The sequence below is a fragment of the Archocentrus centrarchus genome, chromosome 21, assembly GCF_007364275.1.
Source record: "Archocentrus centrarchus isolate MPI-CPG fArcCen1 chromosome 21, fArcCen1, whole genome shotgun sequence".
In the NCBI taxonomy this organism is placed as follows: Eukaryota; Metazoa; Chordata; class Actinopteri; order Cichliformes; family Cichlidae; genus Archocentrus; species Archocentrus centrarchus.
Window position 1 is genome coordinate 16,924,336 of NC_044366.1, and position 11,767 is coordinate 16,936,102.

Consider the following 11,767-nt stretch of genomic DNA (forward strand, 5'->3'; position numbering starts at 1 on the left):
TTTGTCTAACCTGCTAATACACAACGACTCGCTCGCGTCTTTATAATTTTCCAGGTTGTGTTTCTGTGCACCTGTGTCAGCATACAACGTGTGTTTTGTATAATGCTGTCAAATTCCACATTGTGCACGATAGTTGATTCTTACACCCACAGTTTTATTCAGTTTCCATATCCTTTCCCATTCTCAGATAATTAAACAGACAACTTAAGATGAATGTTATAAGAAGCTCACTAGCAGCAAAAACCAAGTGTAAATTGCTTCAAAATTGATTCCCTTTTCTCCTCAGCAGATGTAACTGATAGTTAAAGGGTGGGAGCCTAGCCTCTTGGTGAAAGGGCACAAACTCTTTCAACTAAGGTGTGGTAACAGGGTGAAAATTTGAAGGTAAATTCCCTCACTGATAATGTATCCTACATCCCGCTAATGATAACACACCCACTGTATTGCTCTCACAGCACTAATTTTCATGTTTTCACTCACACACGCTGCAAATGTTTTTTCCTCTGTTCTATGATTTATCTTTTCTTTTTTTCCCCCCTCATACACGAATCAGTGTTCAGTGTCCAATTTCTAATTTAGTCCCTGTATGGTGGCTTAGTTTCCTGGTCATTTAAAGAGTGGATCAGTTCCTAAAAGCTTTTGGAGATGCTGCAGGGCAGTGAGTGTGTTGGGCTGCTATAAAGGCAACAGTAGGACATCGGCCAGTAGTTCACACTTGTTGGAGCACACTGGTGAGGCTGTGAAGATGGATTTGGTCTTGATTATAAGGTACTGTTTGTATTTCTTATCTTTTAATCAGTGTGAAATAATCACACTTTATTCTTTCCTTTTTTTTTGTTTTTTTTCTATATGCCATTCCTGCAGCATGCAGTGAGATGCACAGATGCAGCTGTATGGGATAAACATTCTTCTTGCAAAAACACGAAAAAGAAAAATCAAATTGATCACGACGTTTCTTACTTTCTGATCATCGGAAAAGTTTGAGAAGAATATCAACTGGTTTCCATGTGTTTGTTTGTGACAGCCTCGATGTGAGCGGTGGAGACATAAATCATGTCGGATTTATTTTTCCTCTCAACTTGGAACATAGTTCTCTTCCCTGTAGAATTCAGAACTGATCATTAACCTTTCCTTTAGTTCCTTCCCTTGCCTGGTCACATTTCCTCTTTATTTGGTTCCTGGCCCCATATGCCACTTTCCTATTTCCTGCCTGCAGACAGCAGGGAGTAGCTCTATTATCACCTTCCTAGAGCTGTCTTTGAATGTGAGAGGCAATTCCATTTCACTCAGCCATGGGGAGGAGGAGGAGGAGGAGGAGGAGGAGGAGGAGGAAGAAAAACACACGCCACAGAGCACAGAGAAATTGGTTTAGGTTGCTTCTAATAGTCGAGCGTAAGCCTATTTTGCTTTTCTTCTTGTATTAGATTTAGAGACTACCATGCAGGGCTCGTGGTGAATGTGGAGGATATTGTTGTATAGTTTTAAATCAGAGCAAAGGTTAAGTGCTGGCTATCATGTCTGGCTATTGTGTGAACAATTTATCGTCAACTCCATTGAGAAGCCATCTTTTGAAATATTAACAATACCGAAGCATTTATATTCCACTACTGTGAACCTGTGCTAAAGATATCAAAGATGTCTCTAATGCTTCCACTCTGGAGTGTGTTTGCTACATTTTGCAGCATTTTACTCGAAGCCGGCGTTATTTTTGGGCTTCCCTAAGTCTTATTCCAGCTTTTATCTGTGCCTAGTTCTTTGGAATGGTAGGGCTCTTGACAATATTGCTCCTGGATAAATTAAACATGAGTTACGTAGAGTGATAATCTGTGGGCCTCTCTTTTCACACTGCATTCCCAATGAGCTGTGTGTTGGCCTGGTGTTGTTGCCTGTGATTTTAATGAAGATTATTCTTGTAACACGACAGTCGCCTGTTTGCTCCTATTCCTCCCCAAATATTTTCTCCTCAAACTGAGAATTTTCCTTTCTTTCAAGTGATCTGTGCAACATTTGTGCTTTATTTTAAAAGTATTTATATTGCGGGTCAAAATCACCAGTTTGTCACGGACGTTAATTAAAATATTTAGGCACCAAATCACATACCTGGTTGTTGTTTTTGAATTAAACATTCACCATCACGTCAGCCCAGTTATCGATTAAACAATACACTGGCAGACACAGCTGTGACTGGGTAATTAGTAGGTATTTTCTTCCTGTCTAAGCAATGTACTGTAAAAAGACAAAGCCTAAGCTGGATTGAAGCCCTCTGTTTTCTATTGTTCAGATTTGGGTTTATGGTGCTCAGAAAAACCTTGGAGTATTCTCCCAGGAGCAAGTGCACACTTCATGGCATGGCCACTCTTAAGATGGAACTGCTGTTTTATAAATAATTTCAAAGTTACAAACATCAGCCTCACAATCACAGTGATTCAATGATATTCATTTGGCATAAGTCAGTTTCATTTCGGTGTGCTCTTCATCAGAAATGGCTTAAAAAGTAGAGTTAGTCTGAATTTTTTATGCCATGGGCTTACTGGGGACAGTGGCCATGTTCTTCACTTGCAGACGTCTGACGGTGCATGGCAGCAGAAATAACAAAATGGTCACAAACCCCAACTGCACTCCCCGGGTCACACTGGCTCTTTAAAATTTAAAGAGACTAGCAAGAAACCAAACAGTTGATAACAGGTCAGTAGCAGGTGATAAAAGAAGTTTTGGTAGGGAGCCCTTCCGCTAACTTTGTGCTTCCTGACATTATATCCATGCAGTTTGCTAAGCCAAATAATACACATCCGCGAGCATGCAGGAGCTGTAGGCATTACTCTCAGGGACTGCAGTACCCTGAGGAGTACAATCTTTCACAAGTGTTGCTTTGCTGCGGAATTGGTATTAGACAAAATTCACACGTTTATAATTAAGCATATAATAATTACATATTATCATCTCTATATGTTTGGTAAAGGCGGAGCTCAGCTGATGAATCAGATTGTTGTTTCAATGGTGTTCCACACGGTCATTGTCAAAAAGCAAACAAACAAAAAAAACAAAAATAAAATAAACTAATGCCAGAGAATGAAAAATAGAAGTTAAGAATAACTCACAAAAATGTGTGCCTTTAAGAGATGAATAAATGTGGTAAGTAATTGTATGAGATGTCGTATTAATTGACTGTCACGTGGGACTGTTCATATTCGTGTCACCTGCAAAATATACACGTTGAATAATAAATTTGGACTAGCTGTTTGCAGTGAGAATTAAATGATGCAAAACAATGACTACAAATAAATACACTGCATCAAATAGAGTCAAATTTTAAGAAATTAAATTATACAGATTGCACGGATCTTTATTTCTGCAGTTATCGCAGCTGAAGGAATAACTGCGCGTTTGTTCACTCAATAGCGAAATAGTTAGATGATGCATTTAAAATGGGAAATGCTGCAGTGAGTTAAAATGATAGTTTTCTCATTTGCTCGCGAGATATGCATTTGGCTCAAGGTGAAAAATCCCTATAGTGTAGTTCTGGTATGGTATTATTATTCCACAGCCTCTGATCACCTGTCCCGAAGTTAATTTGCTGTGAGCTTTGCGGTAGAGAATCGCGTTTGAGTCTGGTCTGACTGGGCGACCCTTAAAGGACATCAATAATGAGCAGGTGTAGGAGTGCACTTCTGCGTAGACGCGTGTCTCTGTGTGTCCAGGGAGGACGGCTAATAAGGGTTTAAAAGCCACAACTGTCCACTCCGCCCCTTAGCAGGCCCCCAGCTGTCTTTTCTGCCAGAAAGCACCCTGATTCCCTGTGACAGAGCAGATCACTGATGGCAAGAAACCACAGGGGGCAATAGTTATGTTAGCATAGCACAAAGCACCCCCCCACACTTGATCGGGTTAGTGGCGCTAGTTAATTAAAGAGTTAAGATAAATGCAGGTTCTCTTGTTTAAAAAACACAAAAGTGCAAAAAAAAAAAAAAAAATAAAAAATCCTTCACTTTGATTTATTGATGGAAATTGCAATGTGACGTCTAGCAAACAACATATAAATAACTTAAAGGCCATCTTAAATGCATTCCCATGAAATTTTTAGTGCTGCTGTAATATAAGCCACTACCTGTCATGAATCCCAAATAACCTTGGCTCTCTCCTCTTAGTTCATCCCAGTGTGCCTCATTCCTTATTACTGGCCTGACAAGGAAATGTTTACCCATCCGACAAGAGACAAGCCATTTCATAGTCAGAAAAAGCAATTTCACCTGACTGGAGTAGCACACTATGTCCCCATATCCTTGCTGGCTATAATTTTGTTGTCATTTTGTGTGCTGTGATCATATCATTGAAGTGACAGTGCTGGGCATTAGGTAAAGTCCCTAAGCTGGTGCTCACTTTCAGGCTTTTTCTCTCCTTGTCATTCACATTGATTGGATTAGACCCAGGTGGCAAGCAGATTCTTTTGGCACAACAATAAAAAAAAATGGTGATGTAGTGGTTAAAAAAACACACACACACATTGTTTTATGCTCAAATTAACATTGTTTTGTGGGGAAATATGCTCTTTTAAGGAATTAAAATAATATATTTTGGTATTTTTTTTTTTATTGAAAGCTGTCTCTGTTCGAGTACTTTGGGTTGGATAGATTTTATATGAATGACATAATGCAGTGAATAGAATGAAATATTGGCATTTAAATAGTATTTGAAAATTGAAAAGGCATAACTACTGTTCTCACTAGATTATGCTCAGCTGGTCAATGGAGGGTGTGTTTGAGGCAGGAAGCCAAGATGCTAACCTGCGCTACATCTCCCGGAGGGACAATGCTGGCCATGGGCATGACAAATCAGCCACCTCCTCTCTGGTTATGTCCACTAGCTAGCTGGGCCAATAAATAGAAGACTTAATCTGATAAACAGGCACCATATCACCTAGGGAAACAGGGAGTTGCTGCACGGATGATTCAACAATTGGTTTGTTCAGGGGGGGAAACAAGGAAGCCCACTTTGCTTATTAAAGATCAGTGATGGAAGTGAACCATAATCCTGTAATGAGTAGAGCAGAGAGTGGCCTCTTTTCCTTGGGCACAGACAAGCCCATGCTTGCATGTTTCACAGGAATAGATTGTTGGACCCAGTAGCCTTTCTGTAATGACCCCTCTTGTTAGCTTCAGAAATTCATAGCTGTTCATTAAAGATACAAACTGGTGGTTATGTTCACCAGAGCAATGGGCCTTTATTGGTCTTCTCTTTAGCTTAACACCACACTGCAGTGGAACTAAACCAGAAGTTACTCAGTGAAGTAGAAATGATCAGTTGAGGCAGATAGTGATGTTGTAATGGCCCTCTTAAGAGTGAAAGGTGTTTCTTAGCATCTTCTCTTTCCATTTGCAAAGGAAGGACAGACATTAGAATCACCTGTTAATGATAATGCAATTAAATGGAAGTATAAAAGTAGTGCTGAATCAGTGTCTTTCTGACAGCATAAGCTTCCGGATCCATTTTTGCTCTGGTCAACAGTGAAGGGGAAAGTTTGAAATTCAGTGCAATTTATAAAAGCCTCAAAATCAAAGAATGGATTGTGAGGAAATGTATATCAAACCACTCCCTTTGAACAGCAGTAGCGTTAACTTGGTAATAACCTTGTTAGTAAGTTAAGCTAGGCGCCATGCTGCAGCTGCTCTCTTTGCACTGGGGACTGAGCCACTGTAACTTGGGCCATTCTAACACTTAATTCCATCTTCTCAATCAGGACTGATTTATTATACTGCAGTGTATAATAATACCATTTCCAGGTAATTTGGAAATGGTGTGATTAGTGATCTTTTCTTTTTTTAGTGTTTATCTAGCTACTGAAATTAATCTCAAAAACTCGTTGTCACTTATCTCAGAGATACGACATCAAATTCAATCTCTCTTTAAATATATTTTCTGAATAATTAAAATTTTTTCTAATTATGTTTTACAGGTCAGATTTAACATTTTCCCCATGTTTTTCATACAATTGCTTTCCCAAAAGGCAAAATTTAAATGAACTAAACTGTATAATGATAACTCCAAGTCAAAACTCTTGCGGCTTCTTGCGGTGAGCTGTGTTTGCCACAGCAGCCTCTGTTATCAGTGCACCGGTTCATAACTTTAGTGCATAAAATATTTACCAGCACTGGGACTCATAAACACATCTTCAGTGGGACGCCATGATTTCACGCTATATCACAAACATTTTAAGGCATCAGATGCACCGCCTGTCATGGACTGTCATTTTTTTTGGTGTGTTAATAATATATCTTGGTTTCTTGGACAGACATACTTTGGCACTCATGGCACATAAATAGGTAAATAACGTGGATAAAGGTAAATAACGCAGCTGTCGTTACAGCTGACAGCAGAAAAGAGTCTTTATAACTATGATTTTTTTCTATTTTTGTGTGTGTGTTTGTGATTTCTTGTTTACATTATATACTGCGTAAAAGAGTCGGACTCCACGTGTTTTAATCAAATATAGGCCCCTGTCACATTATAAACAAATCACTTTCCTTACAGCGCTCTTCTTATCGTCCTAATTAAGAGCTGTCTAATTAAATTACAGCCTTGAGTTAACCAATGGCAGTACTTGTTTCATTAGCAAAGCAGGGAGAGTGATGGAAAGAAAATCCTTCCTGATTGCAGGATGGTGTCAATTGGCTAATTTGCTGCCTTCCGTAACTCAAGTCATCACAAGGCGTTTCATAGTGTTAGATTAGGAAAGGCGTGTGCAAAAGCTTGTGATATAGGTTGAGCTAATAGTAGCTTCCTATTGAGCTATGCAGGTCGAGAATTGCATTTCGCCGGCGAGTGATCTCTCCAAGAAATTTATGAATGTGGGCAGTGGCTTTTCGAGCTCCAATGGATCAGAGCTTTCGTTGCAGGACCATCCTATTATATCTGCAAGTGACAACCTGGAGAGAAGTTCACCTCTGAAAAAAAACTCCAGGGAGATGACGAATCAGTCAGAGGCAGACAATTTTCCCGACTCCAAGGACGCATCAGGGGACGTCCAGAGGGGCAAACTCTCTCCTGATCTTCACGGAGTCTCTGACATCCGTCATAATTTCGATGGATCTGCAGGAGAAAGGTGCATCTTTTCTCCATCTACTCAGCCGCAGCCAGTCTCAGCAACTCCCAGTGCCATGTTCCCTTACCCGAGCCAGCATGGACCAGCGCACCCGGCTTTTTCTATTGGAAGTCCCAGCCGTTACATGGCACATCATCCCGTCATAACCAATGGAGCTTATAACAGCCTTTTAACCAATACTTCTCCTCAAGGCTACCCGGCAGCGGGTTACCCTTATGCGCAACAGTATGGACACACATACCAGGGAGGTGCTTTTTACCAGTTCTCCTCGGCGCAAGCAGGACTGGTTCCGGGGAAAGCGCAGGTGTATCTGTGCAACAGGGCCCTGTGGCTGAAGTTTCACAGACACCAAACAGAGATGATCATCACAAAGCAAGGACGGTAAGTACGCGCACACGCTTATTTCTGAAACGCATTTATTTGGTATTTCTTTTGGATCACTGTAAAAATGTCGAATCAGAATTTGAAACGACGTGCATTAAGACCATAATACACTTTCCCTGAACAAACAAACAAATAATAATAAAAAAAAAAAAAAAAAAAAAAAAATATATATATATATATATATATATATATATATATATATATATATATATATATATATATATATATATATATATATATATAAGGATAGCGAACTTTTTGTCACATCGAGGGAAACTTATTAAAAACAAACAAGGAAATAAAAACAAAAACAAACAGGAAAACAAATAAGAAAACAAACAAAAAACTTTGTCACGAGAGGCATTTTTAAAATCTGTGTTCCTTTTTTTTTATTCCCCGCAGACGAATGTTTCCATTTTTAAGCTTCAACATTTCTGGCCTTGACCCAACTGCTCACTACAATATATTTGTGGATGTAATACTCGCGGATCCTAATCACTGGCGGTTTCAAGGAGGAAAGTGGGTGCCATGCGGAAAAGCAGACACGAATGTCATAGGTATCGTATCTGCATATTTTAACGATTAGAAGTGTTGAACAGGTTATTTTTGAGTTTCGATGTTAAAAGTTTTGTTTTGTTTTGTTTTTATACCGCTGACTGAAATATGTGGTGAATATTCTGAATGAAAATGTCTTTCTTTTCTTTGTCTCTTTTTTTGTATTTATTTTTTTCATTAGGCAATAGGGTTTATATGCATCCGGACTCGCCAAATACCGGTGCGCACTGGATGCGTCAAGAAATATCATTTGGAAAACTAAAGCTTACAAACAACAAGGGTGCCTCCAACAACACGGGGCAGGTAACAATATGATAAGAAACGTTTGAATGATAATTAAAGAAAAAATAATACCAGCTGGAAAATGAAATATTTATCTTTTCTTTCTTTCTTATTTATTTCACCGCCTGATTATTTCAGCTGCATTGCTTTTACTTTATTTGTCCCATTTACAGCTAAACAATAGTCGTGTTGTATTATTATAATAAACACGAAACATGAATACAAAATTTGGCTAAATCGGTTTATTTTCCTGCTCATATCTTCTTACAAACTTTGAAATTCAAAGCCTGACAAGCGTCTTTAATTGGATCTCCAGATGGTGGTTCTCCAGTCTCTCCACAAGTACCAGCCCAGGCTCCATGTGGTGGAAGTAAACGAGGATGGGACGGAAGATACTAGCCAACCAGGAAGAGTCCAGACTTTCACTTTCTCAGAAACGCAATTCATCGCTGTCACAGCTTACCAGAATACCGATGTAAGACCACTTAATATCTGACACAACACTGGAAATGTCACCAGACACGACTTTTAACAATTTGTACAGTAGCCTATTGAAACGGGACAAAATATTGTGAATTATACAATTTATGTTCTCTTTTCTATCTCAACACAAAACAGAACAGCAAAGGTTTAATTGGAATAAAAACAAAAAAACAAAAAAACAAAACAGATCCTACAGCAAGACGCACACTGGGATTAATCATTTTCTGATGACGCGGAAATTTTCCTGCAACAATAAAGACCAAAATAAGATCCAAAAAGTGAAACGAATTATTAATATTATTCACATCTATGCTGCACCCCGCTAAACTTGACACACGCCTTATGTATCCTGTGCATCTTTCCCTCCACAGATTACGCAACTGAAAATCGACCACAATCCGTTTGCTAAAGGGTTTCGGGACAACTATGACACGTAAGATCACATTTTTTTTTTCCTTTAAAAATTTTTTTTATTTCTTATTTGTTTTCGGTTGTAATTTATGTGTGTTTTATTATAAGCTGCTGTAGTTTTAATTCATAGAAGACATAATAGTCAGCTCGTCTTTTTTCATTACAATAATTAAATGTGCACATAATTCTGCTGAATATGTATTGAATTGGTTTTGAAATAGAGAGAGACACGCATGATAAACAAAATGAATATATTTAAAGGGAAAATTAATTCAATAATCTAATCTAATAATCTAATAATAATATTTCTAGGCTAGATAGATATACGCATGTTTGAGAGGTAATAACTGGGCGTAATTGTGTCCCCGTGTTCGTAATTGTACAGTGTACATTGTCTTTATTTGATCTGAGATTTTCTTTCATTGTAAATGAATGGATGACGAACACATGAAACTAAAAATCAGACTTGAACCAACGGAAGCAGCGATAACTGGCAAAGCAGCTTTTCCTATTTGAATATGTTCTCTTTGTGCTGTACAAGGCAGACGGGATATTTCAAGCTTGCATCGAGATTATTAGAGATTTTGTTTGTTTTCAAACCCTGCAGTGATCGCACCTCCAGAAAGAAAAGTAACGAAAGAAAGAAGAAAACTTTTGGGAGGTTCCTTAGGCCTACTAAACAGATGAATTTGCGAAACAGGCCCAGCTGACCTTAATTTGTTTAATGTTGAGAGAACAGACTATAGCACACTGTTTAGTTTCTGAATTGTTTCTCTGTTTTTCTCTCCATCTTTTCAGTGTCTACACAGGCTGCGACATTGACCGCCTAACTCCATCACCGGGTGACTCTCCGCGTTCACAGATCGTGCCGGGTGCGAGATATGCCATGCCTAGCTCTTTCCTGCAGGACCAATTTGTCAGCACTTATGCCAAATCTCGCTTTCACCCTGGCGTGGGGACTGGGCCTGGCACAGAGCGCAGCGTCCCACTCGGCAACAGCTTGCTATCCCCGCAGCAAACCGACGAGCCCAGTGTTGCCACCCCCCCGCAGCGATGGTTTGTCACCCCTGCCAACAACCGACTGGACTTTGCTGCCTCGGCATACGACGCCGCTGATTTTGCCGGTAACGCGGCCACCTTACTGTCCTACGCAGCGGCCGGAGTGAAGGCTCTTCCCCTGCCGACTGCAGGCTGCTCCAACCGGCCTCTTGGCTATTACGCAGATCCGTCTGGCTGGGGAGGACGCACGCCGCCGCAGTATTGTGGTGTAAATAGTAAATCCAGCTCGGTCTTTTCCTGCTGGCCCACTAACTCCATCGGTGGCAGAACAGGCACCAGCTACCTGTCCGAGGAGGGCGACTCGATCACGACAGAGAGGTCACCAATTGGCGGCTCGGAGGAGACCAAACCAAAAGACATGACATCTGAGTCGAGCTGGATAGAAACGCCGTCCTCCATTAAGTCCATCGATTCGAGCGATTCTGGTATCTTTGAACAGGCCAAGCGGAGAAGAATCTCACCTTCTGCAACACCGGTTTCAGAGACAGTGTCCCCGTTAAAGTCTGAGCTGCTGACACCGAGAGAGTGTGAGAAAAACTGCACAAAGGACATTGGTTATTACAGTTTCTATCCTCACAGTTAAAACAAAGCACAGGCTATCTATCTATCTATCTATCTATCTATCTATCTATCTATCTATCTATCTATCTATCTATCTATCTATCTATCTATCTATCTATCTATCTATCTATCTATCTATCTATCTATCTATCTATCTATCTATCTATCTATCTATCTATCTATCTATCTATCTATCTATCTATCTACAGGTTAATCAATAAAAACTATAAAAGGACTGACATTCACAGTTAATGGCCAAAGTGTAAATTCTTCGACTTCAGTTTTGCCATAATTTGGGCGCCTTGTTTCCACACTGTTAAGTCAGAAAGCACTGTAATTATGAATATAATGTACATAATACTGATCATTTTGGTGATAGTGACTGAATGTACACAAAACAGATAAATGATTCATAAGTAGTTGTTTAAAAAAGAAAAGAAAAGCGGAGCCTCTTCTGTTAAGTAGCCTACACTGTTAGAATAAAAGATATTGAGCATCTGTACATAGAAATGTTCTTGTGTAGCATATGCTGGCATAATAACCCCTGTCAGTGAAAAAAAATGTATTTTGTACTTTATCAAAGCAGTAGGCTACCAGAAGTTTAAGTGACGTTACCAATCACTGCTACATTCATAATACATGTGGTGAAAGCAGTTATAAATGTTGATAATGTAGACTTAGGGTCTTTTATTTACGTATGTTTTGTTTGTATTCATTTTAGTCGGTCATTTTTTTCATAGCCTTTATGCTATGCTGTTGTGAAACTCTTCGTATCTGCTGTAATGTGACTGAAACATAATAAATGATGATATCATCAGGGCATGTTTTATTTAATCAAATCCAGTTCATATAGCATGCGTTTGAAATATATTGCAACGGGTGCACTGATGGAATTATTATAACGAAGTATTTTACGCAAACGCATCACGTGGTTCA

The 11,767-nt window shown here is 39.4% G+C and overlaps 1 protein-coding gene across 1 annotated transcript; it reads left to right on the forward strand.

Moving 5' to 3' along the window:
- The first annotated feature begins 6,755 nt into the window (after positions 1-6,755).
- Positions 6,756-10,926, forward strand: tbr1b (T-box brain transcription factor 1b). Its single transcript, XM_030757638.1, has 6 exons — positions 6,756-7,477; positions 7,883-8,037; positions 8,217-8,338; positions 8,634-8,792; positions 9,172-9,233; positions 10,010-10,926. The coding sequence occupies exons 1-6, from the start codon at positions 6,786-6,788 to the stop codon at positions 10,851-10,853; spliced, it is 2,034 nt and encodes a 677-aa protein (XP_030613498.1). The 5' UTR covers positions 6,756-6,785; the 3' UTR covers positions 10,854-10,926.
- The last annotated feature ends 841 nt before the right edge of the window (positions 10,927-11,767 follow it).

Excerpts from the sequence above, each read along its gene's own strand:
- tbr1b (XM_030757638.1), top strand. The coding sequence starts at position 6,786 with ATGCAGGTCGAGAATTGCATTTCGCCGGCGAGTGATCTCTCCAAGAAA. Across the intron at positions 7,478-7,882 it reads ATCATCACAAAGCAAGGACG|ACGAATGTTTCCATTTTTAA; the intron begins GTAAGTACGCGC and ends TATTCCCCGCAG. Across the intron at positions 8,793-9,171 it reads CAGCTTACCAGAATACCGAT|ATTACGCAACTGAAAATCGA; the intron begins GTAAGACCACTT and ends TTCCCTCCACAG.